Source organism: Paramormyrops kingsleyae, chromosome 7 (assembly GCF_048594095.1).
Source record: "Paramormyrops kingsleyae isolate MSU_618 chromosome 7, PKINGS_0.4, whole genome shotgun sequence".
In the NCBI taxonomy this organism is placed as follows: domain Eukaryota; kingdom Metazoa; phylum Chordata; class Actinopteri; order Osteoglossiformes; family Mormyridae; genus Paramormyrops; species Paramormyrops kingsleyae.
In genome coordinates this window covers 26,411,017-26,431,028 of record NC_132803.1, presented here as the reverse complement: position 1 = coordinate 26,431,028, position 20,012 = coordinate 26,411,017, and the positions used below count along the sequence as shown (strand labels likewise).

The window sequence follows — 20,012 nt, the reverse complement described above, 5'->3', positions numbered from 1 at the left end:
TCTACTTGTCCCAGTCTCTCCTGTCTTCCCCCATAGTCTTTAATGTTTCTCTTGTTCCCTGATTGGCTCAATCAGCTGAGCATGTAGCAACTTGTGTACCCCTTAGTGCTGTGTTCAAATCCTACCTCCTCTGTTTTTGTATTTTTGTAGATTTTGTTCCCTTGTGTTTCATTTGTATCAGTTTTCTAGTTCCTGTGATTTGTATACGGTTTTGGTTTCTTTCTTTGTGCCTTGGTTGTGTTACTTGTCTTTGTTATTCCCTAGTGTTAGATTCTGTTAATTAGTTTGTGTTGCTTGGGTTAATTATTAGTTTTACCTTTTGCCTGTTTTCTTGTGCCAGTCCTTGTGTATTCTACCCTGATTGCTTGTTGTCCTGCACACTCCCCAATTGGTTAATTGTTTACACCTGTCCTATCCTATCCTTGTTAACCTTTTGTATTTAAGTTCCTCTTCTGTTCCTTCTGAAGTCATTGATGTATGTTGAATATTGTGTGATTTGTAACCTGCCTAAGTGCCCACCTGCCCCTTGTTTTCCCTGCTCCATTTGTAGTTAGTCTTTCTTTATTCCCCTTTTACTTTTGACCCCTCATTGTCCATTTTGTTTTTGTAGCGTTCCTAGTGTTCTGTTAATAAACCCTGTTCGTCCTGTGAGCCGCCAGTGGGTTGCCCGCCTTCCTTCCTGCACCATGCCATGTTGTGTCAGAACCACTTGAGTTCATGACACCTGTAGATTCTGGATCATAAGGACGCTGGCTTTTAGTAACGCTACATAAATTAGCGGTGAAGGTGCAAATAGCAGACATGTACAATGTTTTGATCAGTGAAAGGAAATTGGCAGCAATGTGTTAATTTGTTCAACTACAGCTAAAATGTTTATATATAGCTGAGATAAAAATCCTTGAGCTAATGTAGGTGACAGGTCAGGCACCCTGAGTATTTTTCTCATATGGGAGTTTGAACTTGTACTTTTCATAAAGTTATATTAAAATTTATTATTTTTTACTTTTCCTTATTTTGCCTATAATAAAAATAAAATAGAAATTATATATTAAAAATGAAAAGTAGTAAAGTATACTGTATGTCTATCAATTATACAATATGTAAGGTAAGTGTGTTTTATACACGTTTGGACTAGAGGACTGCCGATATTCTGATAGTGTCTTCCGTACTTCCTAAACGCAGAAACAAGAAACAAGCTCTTAATTTCTTCTTCTTCATCTTCTTCTTCTTCTTCTTCTTCTTTTTCTTCTTCTTCTTCTTATTATTATTATTATCTATTATTCACAAAAACAAACAACAATAATAATAAGTAATATTATAAAAGAATAACCAGATGTTTCGCAACAGGGACTATTGAAAGTAACAAATGACATCTTAGGAGGCTATAAAAAGGACCGTAGCAAAAGCGTGACTAACGGTGACAGTCGCAGATGGACAGTTTGCGTGTAATCACGCCCCCTCTGACACACCCCCATCGTGAAAACCCAAAAAGAATTATTTCGGCTAGTAAAGGCCATTCAAGATAGTTGAAGTACTGTCTGTCAAATCTACTAGCTCTGTGGAAGACTCACCGTTGCACGTTAACTTCTGTGGAGAGCAGAGCAAAAGCTGCCTTTTCATAAGCCCTTCATTGGTGCATTATTGATTGAATCGTTGTAAGAAAAAACAAGTGGCCAATAGGAAAATATCCGACATATTATATTTAGTAATTTTCTTGGTAATTATCATCCGTACATCATGACAAGAAAGTCGTGTGCATTGTACACAACGGGAATCGTCTGCGCGCATCTCCTGACAGTCGGGATCGGTTTGCTTCTCGCGCAGGTCTTTCCGACACTGGTGCATAGCCGCTTAAAAAAGGTAAGCGTATTTACATGGAGGTGTTATGGAACTGGGTCTCATTTAACGAAAATACCGCTGTTTTTAATGTATAGCATATGAAGTTAAACAAATCACTGGGTAAGCATAGTGATTCATTTATTTTTTTTATGTTATATGAAAAGAGAAACTTTTAAAGTTTTCAAGGTCACCAATGAGACCGTTAACTCTGACCATGTGAGCTGGCGCCCTTTGTTCCACTTGTCCTTGTCAATGAAATAATTGTGAGTTATTCATATTCTACATTGTACATATATTATTGACGTGAAATTACAGTACGCTTAACTGAAATATAACGTTAAACATACGACTCGAAGAGCCTAATGTCCGCGTTATATTGCAGCAGTCATAGGCAATGTCACATCAGTCGTAAGCAGTAAGTGTTCTCCAGAGAATTCAATATGCATCTATTGAAATGAAGCGCTAATTAAACAGCGCGCATTTATAAACCTATTTTTAAATAAGACTAGTCGTTAAAGTATGAGAGATCAACTGCATGAATGTAGACAAGGTGCAGGTCAATTTAAAGCCCGAAAGTATTACAGGAACTTTAATGTCTGATGTTATATCCTTTTGTTGTCTTGACACAACTTTTTTTTTTTTTTTTTTTTTAATTTACTATGGTTTTCTTTAGCTGGGAAGTCAAATGACTCCTGTAGAACAATAACTACTGATATTCTTTTCTGGATAGCCTTCGAAGTTAAATATAAATAAACTGAAAAAAAAATCTATTGTGCATGTCTCTTTGCAGGTTTCCTTGAAACTCCAGGGGGTTAACATAACCTAACAGCTCCTAACTCTCTAGTAGAGTATGACTTTAAATTCCTGCTATATATAAACACACATGTTATATGTTGTAAATCTATAAATAGACTGGGCTCCTTCGTTCTAACATTCACAGTATGGGGTTAGTAGTTAGCTAGGTATTGAGGTGAAGCTTATTGCTGTGTAATGCTGGCCAGTTACAGTTTACCATCTGTTCAGTGTTTGACTCACTGGATCACTGCATCGTGATACAATATAAAGAGATTTTAGACATAATACATATATTATTATGGAGAATATCTTTATGGCCAGATGCTGACGGCTGGTAACTGAATGTACTTGAGCAGACTGGTAGTACATTTATTTAGCATGTGTTTGAGAAATTACAAACTAATAATGGTAGCGACGTTTTAATTTTTTATTGAAATAGTGTTCAAGGTCTTGTATGCATTGTTACTTGTATTTTGAGACACCAAAATAGAGAGACTTATTTTTAAAGTTGTAATAACCATGTGAATTGCCAGTTGTTTGCACTTGGTTTTAGATGTTAAGGCAATAATGGTTAACTAAACAATTATTGCAGTTGCCTAATTTAGGATATTGTGAAAATTCAGTGGTCATAAATGAGAATTGACATTCCTAGACATTCACTGTCACAAAATATGTTACAAAGTGTGCTTGCTTGTTCTTTGACCAAATTAACTGCCCAGAGTGTATGTTTGTAAATGTGTCTGTGTTGTAATGGATTGGCAATTCCATGCAGGATGTACCTCAGCCCTGTGCTCTGTGATTTCTGGCATGGGCTCAAGGCTTCTTCTAACCCTGTACTGGGTTGCATGTTGTGTAAGGTATTCAGGCACACATCATCAAAGAGTTTCATTTAGCTGAGTAACAATTAGTAGAGTGAATCAAAACACTACAGGGTTAAAGTGTTTGTTCAGAGTTCATGATTATGTCCTGCACAGCAAGTAGCCTTTACAAAACCTCCGGAATTCCATGCTCAACTCGCCTTTTGCCTATATCATGTGACATGTCTGCCAATGCAGTTAAGAGTTAAGCCTGGGAGAAATGTGAGGTTACACCACTGTAAACTATTGGTCCAGTGACTCCACCCAAAATTGCATAACATGAATTGACCACAATGTCTCATTTAGGGTATTCACGTCTCATTTAATGTCTTAGAAAATATTAGCTACTTTTGTGATTGTAACATTCACATTTAGTATGCAATGTCATCCTTAAAGCATGTAAATATGTACATAGAATGTATTAGAGTTTCCCACTCATTCCTGATCCTAGCTGATTTGAGTTGGCACTGTCAGTAGGGTTAATTGGCATTGGAGCTCTTTTACTTACATATTATCATACAAGAATCTGCTGACAAGCAATGCCTATGTGTATTTGAATATGTTCAATAAAAAGCAACATATCGATATACACTCACCTAAAGGATTATTAGGAACACCTGTTCAATTTCTCATTAATGCAATTATCTAATCAACCAATCACATGGCAGTTGCTTCAATGCATTTAGGGGTGTGGTCCTGGTCAAGACAATCTCCTGAACTCCAAACTGAATATCAGAATGGGAAAGAAAGGTGATTTAAGCAATTTTGAGCGTGGCATGGTTGTTGGTGCCAAACGGGCCGGTCTGAGTATTTCACAATCTGCTCAGTTACTGGAATTTTCACGCACAGCCATTTCTAGGGTTTACAGAGAATGGTGTGCAAAGGGAAAAACATCCAGTATGCGGCAGTCCTGTGGGCGAAAATGCCTTGTTGATGCTAGAGGTCAGAGGAGAATGGGCCGACTGATTCAAGCTGATAGAAGAGCAACTTTGACTGAAATAACCATTCGTTACAACCAAGGTATGCAGCAAAGCATTTGTGAAGCATAACCTTGAGGCGGATGGGCTACAACAGCATAAGACCCCACCGGGTACCACTCATCTCCACTACAAATAGGAAAAGGAGGCTACAATTTGCACGAGCTCACCAAAATCGGACAGTTGAAGACTGGAAAAATGTTGCCTGGTCTGATGAGTCTCGATTTCTGTTGAGACATTCAAATGGTAGAGTCAGAATTTGGCGTAAACAGAATGAGAACATGGATCCATCATGCCTTGTTACCACTGTGCAGGCTGGTGGTGGTGGTATAATGGTGTGGGGGATGTTTTCTTGGCACACTTTAGGCCCCTTAGTGCCAATTGGGCATCGTTTAAATGCCACGGCCTACCTGAGCATTGTTTCTGACCATGTCCATCCCTTTATGACCACCATGTACCCATCCTCTGATGGCTACTTCCAGCAGGATAATGCACCATGTCACAAAGCTCGAATCATTTCAAATTGGTTTCTTGAACATGACAATGAGTTCACTGTACTACAATGGCCCCCACAGTCACCAGATCTCAACCCAATAGAGCATCTTTGGGATGTAGTGGAACGGGAGCTTCGTGCCCTGGATGTGCATCCCACAAATCTCCATCAACTGTAAGATGCTATCCTATCAATATGGGCCAACATTTCTAAAGAATGCTTTCAGCACCTTGTTGAATCAATGCCACGTAGAATTAAGGCAGTTCTGAAGGCGAAAGGGGGTCAAACACCGTATTAGTATGGTGTTCCTAATAATCCTTTAGGTGAGTGTATAGTCTGCATGGTATATGTTTTTAATGGTGCTTTGTTTTAAAACGATCTACAGCTTGTAGCATTACTTATGGAAGTTTAATATGAATGAAAAATTATATATTGTTTGTCAGGCAGCTGGTTTTCCCTTATTATTGCCCTAGAATAAACATAATCTCTGGACTTTATTTAAGCATTTGGTCTACTTAACTTAAATATTTATTTAACCTCTTTTTGTATTTGATTAATTGTGCTAGTGCTTCTAGTCTCTCTGTCATCTAAAGTACACTGTCAGCTAATTTGTTCAGCCCATTTGACAGCATGATCTGCTTGGTACACGGGTTCCATTTCTCAATTTGGGTCAAATATTCTAATGCAGCTTCACAAATACAGTAAAAAAATCATCCATGATGCTTGCTAAACTACTTCATCACCTTATTTGTTCATTCTTTAGTCAGAATAGCCAAACTTTTGTTTCTTATTAGAGGTGAACAAAGATAAAACAAATAAAACCTTGTTTTGTAAGCCTCTTTTGCTTCAGTGGTATGTGGATTGAGGATTGAGGTATTTTCCAATGAAATAGCATTCATGTGACCACATGGTTGTCCCCAACAACCTGGAGGAGCATTTGCAGGACCAAGATTTTGTTCAACCAACCAGCTGAGTATGAAGAGTCACAGTCACAGAGTACTCAACTGGTTTGTTGAAACAAAATCGTGGTCTGGATTTGTACTTTCTGGACCTGAAATTTTCACCTCTGACCCAGCACACCAATACATTTACAGGAGATAAAACTGTACTGTCTGGTTGCTTTGTAATTAGTAATTAGTAGTGGGTAGCATCATGTGGGCAGTGGTGTCTTAATGATTAGGGAAGCACACTTGTAATTGAAAGATTGATGGTTTGATTGCCCCGCCAGCAAGGTACTGCCCCTGTGTGCTGAATTAGCTGCCCCCTGCTATGTCACAATGTCGCATATGGGTTAAATGCAGAGGACACATTTCGTTGCTGTGTGCTGTGGTGCGTCAACAATGACCGCTGATCATCTACTTCTAAATTCTAGTAATTATCAGTGCTCTATAAATAACAACATTATTAATCTTGGAATAGGTCACAGTTGCTGTCCTTATGGATGACAGCAAACAAGAAATGTTATTACTGATGTTGAAATGATACCTGTTCACCTACGACAAGTTTATGCTTCCTGAATAAATCAGCCTTATATTATATGTTTATCATTTTTTACACTAGTAGTTATTCTTCAAGAAACTGGAAGCTCTGGGACAAATGAAATGTGTTACACATCAAATGATGTTCTTGTGTAAGGTCCATGGCTGATCCTTTTCCAGCTGTTTTCCAGCTGTAGCTGTAACTCATGAATGTTGTGAAATAAGTACAAAGAAGCGGCTCATTCCCAGAAAGCTTTATTAACACTGCAGCTTGATAAATGTAATATCTTCAAAAAAAACCATCTTTGTTATTTGCAGTCTTCATGACAGTCCAGAACAGATGGCATTTGTGTCTCCTGTCACATACTACCACAGATTTACAAAAACTGAACGATCAACCTTTCGCTGCTCACAGAACATCTGTTGGGAATAAAAGCAATTCTGCTACTTTTTTCCCTGGTGCTTTGAAGTTGGACTGATTTCGTGAAATTATGACAGCTGTGTTTATTTTATTTTTTTTACTGTGGGAACCAAGAGGATGATTTGTCTGTTGTGCCCTTGTAAACTTTCTGCACAACCTGTGGTTAAACCAAAGGAAACGCCTTGCTGAGATGGCCAATAAAATTGATCAGTGGCATTCATTTAGTTTTCTAAAACTGAAACCCCTACAGACAGAGATAGTTGTAATATTATTCTGATTGATTCTTCTTTTTGATCTTAATGTATGTAAATAAACCCGCAGACAAAATTACTTGCAGACACGTGTTATTACACATTTGCCTATTATAGGAAACATTATAAACAAACATCCTTATTGTTCTTTCATTTAAGCTACAGAATGTTTATTGTTCATTGTGTTGTGTCTTCCCTTAATCCCCAGGAGATAACTTTGACAGAGGGGAGTCGAGTGTTTGAGTCTTGGAAGAACCCCCCTCCCCCAGTGTATATGCAGTATTACTTCTATAATGTCACAAATCCAGAGGAGTTTCTGGCGGGGGGCAGGGCAGCGGTTACTCAGATGGGACCGTACACATACAGGTGAGCAGATTACTGCACATGGCTGCATTCGTGAAACTCTTTGTATTTCATGTTAAGATATTCTCTCACATCCCAGCAAGTGCAGAAGCAGGAAAGCAAAAGGGTGGCCTTCAAGACTAGAACAAAGATAGAAGTTTTTTTTTGGATTTATTTAAGGTTTTAATTTGAATTATTATTCATTTATGGGTATATTGTCAAATGAAGAGGATCCTTATTCTTAATCGTAAAGATGCTGAACCTGAACACCCAATTACCCAACGTCTGGGCAAAAGGGATTTAGATACACAATTTTATCCCATTTTTCAAACCGAGAACAAATTTGCAATAAGAAAATACAACAATCATCAGATTAATAATGACATCTTTTCTAATCTGATTCTTCAGCAATTGATGAACTAAAAATTTAATTAATTTAACCAGGGAATACAGGCCCAGGGAGAATGTGACCTTTGTGGAGAATGGAACTAAAGTCTCTGCCTATAGTCCAAAGACTTTTGTATTTGAGAGGGACATGTCAGCCGGTGACCCAGAAGTTGACCTTGTGACAATTGTTAACATCCCTGCAGTGGTGAGTCCCCTGAACTTAACTGAGACCTTACCACCTGTTCTGTTTTCTACTCAAAGCATGTCTGGGAATGTAGAATTCAATCTGCCGATGTCAGTTCCAATATCAACTTCAAAAACATCCATATGCCTACCTAATCGTTGCAGCATGACTTTTCTCAGCAAAACATAGCTTTACAGCAACAAAAAAAAAATCTCTGTTACAGATGCTGTTTGATATAAACTGCACATTTTGATACGTAATCAATTTGATAATGGATGTAATTTTTCAAAAAACACCATCTCGGGTTGTTTTCTGTATTGATTTGACATTAGATTTGGTGTTTTATTGTTCTGTACATTTAGGAGGGGTTAATGGTTCCAGATCACACTCTCTGATTACAAGGTAACAAATAGCCATGGCCAAATATTCTTTGTCTCTAATTAATTGTTATTGTTTTTAATGACAGGCAGTGATGAACAAAGTGAAGGGCAGCTTTTGGACGAGCAGTATGGTGTCCATCTGGATGAAGTCCTTAGGCGTTGGGCTTTTCATGACACGACCTGTTCATGAGTTGCTGTGGGGTTTCAAAGACCCGCTGCTGACACGCCTTCGTACCTCAAAGCCTGAGATTCACGAGTACTTTGGGCTCATGTACAAGGTATGACCCATCACACAGGCGGGCGTATGTTCTTTGTGTGGGGACAGACAAAGGAAACATGTTCATTGTAACATTCATGAAACAGTGATGATTCAAAGGCAGACAAATATTCAATGCCAGTGTCTAATATTAAAATATTTTTTATGTATATACATTACCAGTCAAAAGTTTGGACCCACCCACCCATAGAAAGGTTTATTTGTACTATTCTCTACATTTTAGAATAACTATAGACATCAAAAAGACATCAAAACTGCTAAATAACATATGGAATTATGCACTAACTAAAAGTGTATTCAACAAAAAAAATAATTTGCTGGGGGAGGCAGCTCTTTGGGGTGGGACTCAAATCCTTGGGTCGGCAGAGTGATCCCAGCATCGCACAACCCTTAACCCCAACTGCTCCAGGGACGGGCTGACCCTAGTGTCTCCTCTAGGCCAGTTTGATGAGGTGGCCTCCTGGGATGCTTGTCCAGCTGTCCTGAAGAAGCTCCCATATACAGTATACACTGAGCACTCACTGGCCGCTTTTCCTTCACTCTCTGGTCAAACTCCTCCAAAATAATTTCTACTGTATGAGACATTATCGCTGTCCTTTGTAGGTGACTTGGAGTGTCCAAACTTTTGACTGGTACCTTATACACTCATTGGCCACTTTATTTGGAACACCATTCTAATACTGCGGGAGCCTCTTTGCTCTCAGAACAGCCAGAATTGAATTCTTTGTGGCATGGACTGCATATGGAGTTGGGAACATTCCTTAGAGATCCTGGTCCATATTGACAAAATTAAATCTTGCAATGTCTGCAGATTTATTAGCTTTGAATCACCAGTTCCACCACATCCTAAATGTGCTCTGGGATTTAGGTCTGGTGATCATTGAACTACACTGAACTCAATGTTATGTTCATGAAACTAGGCTTGACAGGACTTCTGCTTAGTGAGATGACGCATTGTCCTGCTTTAAGTGGAAGTTGGGTACATTTTGGCCATAAACGATACACGTGATAGGTAACAATACTCAGATGTGGCTGTGGCTCTTAAATGATGTCGGTTTTAGGGGCCTCAATGTGTGCCAAGAAATGACACACCACATCTCTACATCATCTGGCCTGAACTGTTGACATAAGTTGGGTCCTTGGATGTATGCCATTCAACTGTTCAAATGTGTGAAAATCCCATGAGATCAGCACTTTCTGCAATACTCAGCCCACCCCACCTGGCACCAACAGCCATGCCACAATCATAAATCACCTTTGTACTCATTATCATTTTTGAACTGACCATTAACTGAAGCTTTTGACCCATGTCTGAATGATTTTACATACAGTACTGAATTGATCCCACATGATTGGCTGACTAGATATTTGTGTGAACGAGCAGCTATACTGGTGTTCTAATAAAGTGGCAGTGAGGGTATATGAGTGTGCGAGGGTGTACATAAAGTACACGTACATATTATGGACATCTTGACTTTTTGTCTTAATTCAATATGGCTCAAAGCTGACTCTTGCTAACTCACAGATCTATGACGGAGTCCTGAAAACTATTTTGGTGTGTTTTACCATTCGATCTCTTATCTGTTCAGCAAGGTTGTGGTGAAGGCATAATCTGAATATTTATTTGACTCTAATGATCTGCAATTCCTTCAATAGAATATAGATCTACAATTTTTGATTATTGTTTTTTATATACTGGCATTATAATAGTTGCTGTTAGGACCTGGAAAAAAACACACTTTCTTTATTTCTCTTGCCAGAAAAATGGAAGCCTAGACAATCATTTTGTTTTCCTCACGGGTGAAAGTGACTCCTTGGACTACACCAAAGTAGTTGCATGGAACGGCGAAAGGTAACAGGAAGGATAAAGGATCATTCAAAAGCAAGAGAAAAGCAAAAAGAAAAGAAAAATGAAATTTGTATAGCTGCAAAGAAAACTGTCTCTGAGTCAAAATGTGTGTCCCAATGACTTCATAAGTTATATTAGCAATTACAATGTATATGTGAGTTTAGTGAGTCATAGTGTATACCCTTTAACCCAGTTTCTCTAATGATCATATGTCAAGAGAAAACATCCTGATATTGAATTTTTAACACACTTTTTTTTTTTGAATGCATGTACTGGGAGCAGGATGTGTTCATTTCTCCAGCATTGTCCTCTTTGCAGCCGGTTGACGTGGTGGTCCTCCAACCAGAGCAACATGATCAACGGCACCGACGGCAGCACCTTCCACCCACTTCTGTCCAGGAAGGAGCGCCTCGATGTCTTCTCTCCCGACCTCTGCAGGTTGGTAGGCGGGGTTGGCAAAGTCAGTGCCAGTAAAAACTCTTTAGAGAAGTGCTTCCCAATCCGGTCCTTGGGGACCCACAGACAGTCCACGTTTTAGCGGGAGCTGGGAGTGAGAAAAAACATGGGCCGGCTATCGGTCCCTGAGGAGCACGTTGGGAAATACTGCTTTAGAGATTTCTAACAGAAGTCATGAAGCCACTCAATCCACTGAACTATGCACAACTTTAATAAATGAACAATAAAATAGCACTCAGTAGTAAAAAGTTATCAAGCACTGGTTCCATTTTCATCATACTTTACGAACCACAATGTGCCAGATTAAAATAATCTCAATGCTCAAATACATTTTTATTCTGTGATTTTCTGTGATTTAATGACCAATCCCAAAAAAAAAATCCATACAATTAAGGTGAGTCTTTTGTGCTTTGACTCCTGCATTCGATGAATTAAAATTGAAAAAAAATCTACTATTTATTACTGTTTAGGATTTTAATTTGAATTATTAACCAACAAAAGTATATTGTCAAATGAGGAAGATTCTCGGTAATGCAGCATTCTTCATTTTAGAGATACCTAACCTTTACAGTAAATTAACAAACATCTATTTAATGTTCATAAAACTGTTATGAAAAAAACATTTCTTTTCAATTTCACAAAATGTTTACTTTAAATCTAAGCAGTATGTGGATTTATTTCTGGGTTAGAAGACAATATGTTTTATAAATAATTCACTGTCCATTAATTGTAGATCATTAAATTCATGTTTGTGTAACCATGAAACCACACACATTCACACACACAATGTACTAAAATTATCTGGACAACCTTGACTGAAGTAAACAAGTGATTATGGAAATGACAGCTCTACTGTGCTAAAAATTCCTGCAGTGGAAAATTTGACCCCAGCATTTGCATGGAGGTCATGTTTTTATGGCTGTGACTTTTCACCTATAATGGGCGACGTCTTCTTATTGTCATGTTGATGCCATGGGAATATTTTGGCACACAAGGCTGCTATGATAGAAACAATTTTATCAAGAGCAATTTCCTTCATAACTGCTTTACTCTGTCTGTATACCACTTATGTTTTGCCTGTTGAGAAAACCAGCTGGGTCTCATTTATTACAAACTGAACTCAACCAAAAGGGACTATCCAAAACCAGCAAGAGTAGAACTAAAGCATATAGACATAGAGGGGAAAATATGCAGGCTAGCAACAACTCTCTGTGCATACAGGGAACACACAAGAGCAAACACACAGCAGTAACAATACTCACAACCGAAGAACAGGGCAGAGGTAGGTGCTTATATGCACACATGACAACAAGAGACAGGTATGGGTTATTACCAATTACATACAAATGACTAGGAACTATAGGGAACAGGTGAGGATTGTTAACAGGCACTCAGGAATCAAATGCTAGGAGGTACAAAGAACACAGGTGAAACATGATGTGACTACAAGTAAGGATAACTAACAAAGGTACAAATCAAGGAGCTATGCAGAAAGACAAGAAAACATAATTAGCATAGTATACAAATAGGCCCTAGTGCACAAGGCTTGGTTTGTAGCTGCCCGCTTAGCCCATTCAGCCACATGGCGGCCTGGGGAATAGGGGAACACATTAGGCACAGGACAGAGCTAAAAACTGGGGAAAGAACAGGATGGCTAGCGACACTTGCTGGCCAAACAGGGAAACAGACAGAACAGGATAAGGCAGGCATATATTTCATGTGAAGAATATTTATATTTTATTATTAATTCAAAGAATACTGTGTGGGCAAACACCTATACAGATATTTTTAGATTTACACATAAAACCTGTTAAAGTTTATTAACAGTAAGAATAGCTCCTTCTGGCCTGGATACGGCCCATATGCTGGCTTTTGCCCAGGTCTGTTTCATGCTGTCACGTCTAGTTAGACAATGTCAAAACTTTGATTGTAAATTAAGCTAAGATTCATTTGGAGCATATATATGAGTATGAATTTGTGATGGAATGTATCTCTGCACATGCATGAGGGTCTGTGCGTTGGCTGAGTTTCTGCTCTGTCTCACATTACATGAAGGTCCATATATATGGAGTACATAGAAGATGTGGAGGTCAAAGGGATCCCTGCGTACCGCTTCGCACCTCCTCGAGAAGTTCTGGCCAGCGCTGAGGAGAACCCTGCTAACGCTGGGTTCTGTGTGACCACTGGCAACTGCCTAGGCACGGGCGTGCTTGATGTCAGCGTTTGCCGTGATGGTAAGAAAGGTCATCCCTAGTCCAGTCAAACATGTCATCTGCCAAGTCTGAACACAGCAAGACACGTATCAAAGTAGGAATTTTCGGTTCAGGATTGGGGCCCAATAATCTATAGCCCTAAATACTGGCTTTGGAAAGTATTGTTACTTTTTCAAAACTGTTCCCTGATGAATACATCGTGTTCTTGGAGTCCACAGCATTTCAAATGAATACAGAGTGCAAGATTGGGGTCAGATGGTGTTTCCTTTCCCACAAATGGCCTCTCACACAGAAGAGAAAGAGGATTATTATTAGACTGTTGCACTTTTTTTATCTTGTGTGCCATGAGTTTTGCTTTGACAGATGTATATGCGAATATTACCCCTGTGCATTATCAGTGAAAACAGGGTGACATGTCATTCTCCTGTCGCTACAGGGGCCCCTGTCATCGTCTCATTTCCCCATTTCTACCTGGGAGACAGGAAATATGTTCAGGCCATTGACGGGTTGTCTCCAAACCAAGAGGACCATCAAACATATCTTGACATTAATCCGGTACAGGGGGCTTGTTCAAACTTAAATAAATTAACAAAGGAGTATCATTTTATCCAGTGTTCATATTTTAGTGTACAGTACCTCATTTCATTTTTTAATACTGTATAAATTTGATTACTTGGCCCAGGTAATTAACAATACAATGGAAAAGTTACCTTAATTTCCTCATATGCGAGTCCTTTTATTATATGATTCTATGGTACACACTGTCAGAAAAAATGGTGCAGCCCTCATACAGGTTTGTTCCCCAAGGTACAAACAACATTAATGTACCCCTAATGATACAAAAATGCTCCTCAGAGTCCATTTCTGTATCTTAAATGGTACATTAACTTACAGCTAGGGTACAATTGGCAGACCCCTTAGGGTACAGCTCCAGTGACAAGTCACTGTACCCTCAAAGGTACAAATTGGTACCTTTTTTCTGACAGTGTACTTTATGTGTTCTGACCTTATAGAGTATTCTTTTTATTTGTTTATGCCTAAAAATAATTGTGCAAATAAGACAATATACACTCAATGGCCACCTTATTATGCACACCTCTCTAGTCTGAGTAGGACTCTTTCGTTTAGAATTGCTTCAAAGGTAGAGGAGTATATGGGTTTGTACCTGTAGCAGTTTCAGACACTCAGAGACATAGACTGGCAGATATATGTATTATATACGGTCCCTTTATTAGGTACACCTAGCCAGCACTGTGTAGGTGCCATTTCTACCTCCATAATCATGTCAAGGGTATGAGTTGCGCATTCAAAGATGCCTTTCTGCATGCCACTGTTGTACCAAGCTGTTATTTTTGCACTTATGACCTTCCTGTTAGCTTTAACGAGCCTGGCATTTCTCCTCTGTTATTAATGAGGTGTTTTTTATGCACAAAACTGCCACTTATACTGTTGTTCTTTCCCCAACCCAGTTATTGCACTATTGTCTGTGATTTCCAGAAAGTGTTTTATGCGAAAGTTCCCAGAAAAGTGGCTGCTGCTAAATTTCTGAAATGCCACAAGTGGCACCAACAAACACACCGCATTCAAAATCGGTTAGATCAGGCATCTTAGCTGTTCAGATGCTCAGCCAAACAGTAACTGAACCTCTTGACTCTGCCTGCATTCAGCTGCAAACCACATGACTTGCTATTCAGAGGAACAGGTTGTTTGTGTTTAGAACTATGTGTACGTAATAAACTGGCCACTGTGTGCACATTACCATCGAGTGTTCATAGAATAGATGTAGTCATAAGAATTAGAAATGAGATTTAAACTTAGCAAAACACAGAAAATTACCAGTGGTAGAATGCTTTCCATATACTGTACCATGTTATGCTTTCTATATAAGGTATTTGTTTTATATTATATTCATATTGCAGACCACCGGTATTCCTGTTCGTGCCTCCAAAAGAGCTCAAATAAATATCCTTCTGGAAAGAATCAGCGGTTTCCCGTAAGTAGAAAATAGGCCTCCTTTTCTGCAGGTACTCCTACCAGAAAAATGCTGTACCGATTAGTGTCAGCAAGTACAAATAACGAATGCAATATTAGCATGACGCAGTGGTTTGAAGGATAGCACTGAAGCTTCACACCTATGGGACAGTAGGTTTGATTCTCACAGACTGTTACGTAAATTGATTTCTCTAAATGGCCCAAGGGGAGTGTGTCTGATGGACTTTACTCCCCTCCATAGTTCCCCCAGCCTCTTGTCCTGTGTTTCTTGAGATGGACTCCAGGTTCTCTGCAGCAGGGGTGTTGCTAGAGTTTTTGGGCCCCGTGAAAGCGTATCATGTTAGGCTCCCCACCCCAGACCAGTTCAGTTATGTTTCAAATTTTTTAGGGCCCCTGATACTCATCTCCCCCCTTTATAGTGCCCCAGTCCTGCACCACATAATCAGTTATGTCATTATTCAATGTGGTAACACTTCATTATACCAAAAAAGTATAACAACTCAGTTACTACTGAACTACAGATCATGAACAAATTGTGAACAAATATAGTTGCTACTTCACATAAAACATGCGGCACTATTCATTAATGATTAAAAAACGAGATCAGTATTTCACTTGTGTTATTCATTACTTGTTCCTTCAATAGTGCACAAAGGTTTACAGAATTAACAGATATAGTAACGAATATAGCAACAGCTTGAGATAAAACATGCATCATGATTCATTAATGATGAATTAACCTGAGATCAGTATGTAACTAAGACTTAAACTGTGGTTAGTTAATACCTAAGTAATAGCCTAATACTATATTATTTGTGCCCCGTCAAATAAAGTGTTACCTTTGTGGTTGTAAATAAAAAATGCCCTTACTGGATAATGGTTTTCTGAAGTAAGTGTGGAATAAGTTTGCTTAACCTAGAAAAATTAATGCCCGTTTAAAAACTTGATCTGAAAATGTCTTCTACTTTCTATTAGGGCAACAAAATATCTGAATCGGACTATCTTCCCAGTTATGTTTATAAATGAGGTAAGATACCATCTTTGTCTTAATTTTAACTTCCCCTGGACCTCTCCCTAGCACTACAATGTACTTAGTTCCTTATTTCTTCATCTTGTAGTAACTGTTTTACATGATATATTTTTTTAAACGATCGTTTAATGTATTTCCAGTCAGTGGTGATCGATGATGCTTCATCAATGAAGATGAAGAAGTTACTGCTTATAGAGAAGTTGGTCTCCAACTTCCCCTTGCTGATTATTGGTTTGGGGGTCATCATGCTTCTGGTATTCATTATCCTTGTCTTCAGGTTCCATCAGCAGAAGGTAATCTCATTAGCGAACGTTACAATCAGGTCACAAAAAAAACTTTTTTTAAGCTACCGTGATTTATATTTTTATTTAATCTATTATATATATATTATATATATGTTTAATCGATTACTTTTTTTCTCTTCACAGAAAAACACAAAGCACAATGCAGCGTACACTCCGGTCAATTATAAAACAGAAGATCCTGCAGAAAGTGATCTGACTCTGCCCTTAAAAAATGGCTCCCATATTGGCATGTCCACAGTGGATGGAGAGAAATCCTGAAACGGAGACGACCTGGGGGGGGGGGGGGGGGACTGGGAGGCGGTGGGGCGGGATACAGTGACTGTAGTAATGAAAGCTTCTACGCAGTGGTTCATGTCATACCTTTGCTCAGGACTGTCAAATTAAATGCTGCACTTCCAGATGACGTGACCTGAGCCAGTGCAGTCATTTGTGTGCCCAGGAACACATGAAGCCTGTGTTCTATTCATATGTCGTGTTCATCAGGAAACAGGACTGGGCTCCTAGCATATGGACAGTGTACAGCTGACATTAGAAAAGTGTACAAACTGAGGCATGGTCACCCAGGTTACAAGGATATGTTGATATAAAAACACAATATTAAGATCTGAATATACACTGTAAATGGATGTGCAATCTCTTTTTCAATGTTCCACACTATCAGTGTAGTCAAAGTGATGCTACAATCCCATCATTCCACGATCCTGTTTTAAATAAGCAGACAATCGATGGACTGATGGATGGATACCCTGTAATGTACAATCAGTTTTCCTGAAACATGCCACACACATTCATGGGTACCTTCTGCTTGTAAAAGTAAGAGCACTTATTGATAAGTGTCCAATGTCTCTCTTGTGGTAGACATGTTCTCACTGCAGAAATTCCTAAAAAACTTTCGGCTAAAGAGCAAGCACAGTGTTTGTTGGCTTTTACACACAAGCATTTATCATTATTTTTTGATCAATTAAACCATTTACATTCCCTTTACTGAATTGTTTCTATAAGAATCATAGCTATAATCTAACTATAAGACAATAATGTCCATGTATTGGTCATGAACTGGTTCTTTTCCCATGCTCCCTATTGTAGTTGTATTGGACAATGTTTGAAAACTACAGTTACACTGAAAAATGATTTGATTATGAATCATATTATGATATCATCAGGAATATCAGTAATACATAATTTAACCAGGTTTATAATGTGAATTTTTCTATTGGCATTACATTGTCTTCTTTTCATGATCATTTTAACCCCTTTGTAGGTTTTGTTGTGCATTTTAATAATGGCTATTATGCAATTCTGACAAGTGAAGTTGAATACACAAGTTCTTCATTAATCTGTTTCCTCAATGGTATAACTTCATAGAGCACAATCATTACATTATCAGCTTAGGTAACTGAGACCTTAGCTTCGTATTTGTTCACTATGTGTTGTACATATTATACTTGCTGTGACCAACTTTACATACGCATGACAGGAAGGGCTGTTTCTAGAGTTAAAATTCTTCTGCAGAATTGTGATAAACAGTGAGATAAATAACTTTTTATGCCTATATTATTTAAAGAAATGATAGAGTAGAATTATATGGCTAAAACTATAAATAAATGTGATACAGCCTTGCATTTACAAGTAAATTACTAATGTGTGCTACCATCTCAGCAGTGGGGGGCTATGCATTCAGCAACTTGACAAATAACCATGTTGCCTTTGCGATATGCATGTATAGTAGCTGATCTAATGATCTAGGGCTGTTAGAGTAGTATGTTGACTTTTTTTTTTTACCTTTGCAACATTGTGCCTGGCACAGCACCTACCAACTCACCGTGCCACCCATCCTTCACAGAGAGATTATTCTTGATCTCTAAGTTAAACAAAGCAAGTATCCATCCTTCACAGAGAGATTATTCTTGACCTCTGAAGTAAATAAAGCAAGTACCCATGCTTCATTGAAAGTACCAGGCCATGTCAAATAGAGTTTAAGAATAATGTTCCAATGTATGTACTGTAAAAGGGGTACACTGGTCAAAGCAGAGTGCATGCTGGGATTGGGGTCTGCTTTCATTCCCCGGCCACACCACTGAGTGTCTGCGGTATGGTGGCAGAGAGGACACTGCACTGGCTAGGACAGCTGAGCTGTGTTTCTTTCCTTCTTGTGACACCACAGCTACATCCACAGACATCAATATGTAGTATTTCTCTTGCAGTCAGTCAATTTTCACATGTTGACCTGTGTGCTGTTTGTTGAGTATTAGATTACAGTCTTTGGGAAGGTTAAAAAAATTAGATTGTGTGATTGTTTTCTTTCCCACCTGTATGAGCAACATATATCTTTTTTTCTATGTGATGCGAGGAAGTTTGACTACAACTAGAAAATATTTCATACATATCTACAGCTCTCGCCTTCATCATATGCAGCGATAACAGCATTGGGGTAAATGCTGGCAAAAAGGATTTGGTTTTTTTGGAGCTTTGAGAATCAGATAAAAATTATGTTGCAACACAGACTATAAGACAGTATTATTTTTTATAATAATTTGTAATATAATTTGAAATTATGGAAGTACCTGGATGTAAATTATAATTAATTGCAGATGACCTGTAAGTTATATGTAAGTTAGACTTATTTATGGTCAAACATGTAGATAACCTCCTGCACTGATGCTACAGTATGTACCACATCTGGCTCATATTTACTTTGTTTTCTTTGTTATTCAAGTGAGGCATCATATTGAAAATCTTTAGATATAACAAAAATTAGTAGTAGCAGCATGGTTTTAAAATTTTAAGAACTGTTTAAGACGTTTTCTTTTATGCTTTCATAAAAACATTGTAATACAAATAGTTAAATAAAAGTATACGCTTTGCTGAAGTATCAGCCTTTTGGTTTCTGGGTTCATTCTGTTTTTTTGTGCCCTTTGATCTTCAATTTGTTGATTTTGCCCATTTTCTGTTTACTTTGATCGCATGATGGTACATTGGTGTCTTTTCCCACCGTCTGTGGCCTTTGTGTGTGAGTCTCCTTTAGTACACCGGCTTACACTGGCTTCCCACCGCATCCTGTTTCTATTTACATTTTACTAAGCGTCCCAACTTTTTTGGAAATGGGGCTGTAAAAAAAAAAGGTTTAGGACCGTTCACTCAGCATATAGTCCACACATGTGACCACTTGGGCCAGAACCCACGAGTGCCTGGCTACACGTTTAAAATTAAATATATAAATGGAATATAGTTTCTATTTCAGACACTTCATTATTCAATCAATAATACACACATTGCACATCCAAAGACAACACATCGAATGTGGAACCTGAGAAACTGTAGCGTTTTATGACAAATTTAAATATACGCTCAATTTGAATTTGATGCCATCAACACCTTTAAAAAAAAGTTGGAACAGGGGCAACAAAAGACTGGAAAAGTGTAATGCAAAAACAGAAACATCTGCTTGAATATTTCACAACTAATTAGGCTAATTGGCAACAGGTC

The 20,012-nt window shown here is 38.4% G+C and overlaps 1 protein-coding gene across 1 annotated transcript; it reads left to right on the top strand.

The window, feature by feature from the left end:
• The first annotated feature begins 1,497 nt into the window (after positions 1–1,497).
• LOC111852608 (lysosome membrane protein 2-like) lies at positions 1,498–19,395 on the top strand. Its single transcript, XM_023828726.2, has 12 exons — positions 1,498–1,860; positions 7,320–7,477; positions 7,898–8,045; positions 8,491–8,682; positions 10,442–10,533; positions 10,849–10,968; positions 13,042–13,220; positions 13,636–13,754; positions 15,119–15,192; positions 16,167–16,218; positions 16,362–16,514; positions 16,650–19,395. The coding sequence occupies exons 1-12, from the start codon at positions 1,738–1,740 to the stop codon at positions 16,782–16,784; spliced, it is 1,545 nt and encodes a 514-aa protein (XP_023684494.2). The 5' UTR covers positions 1,498–1,737; the 3' UTR covers positions 16,785–19,395.
• Positions 19,396–20,012: the final 617 nt, after the last annotated feature.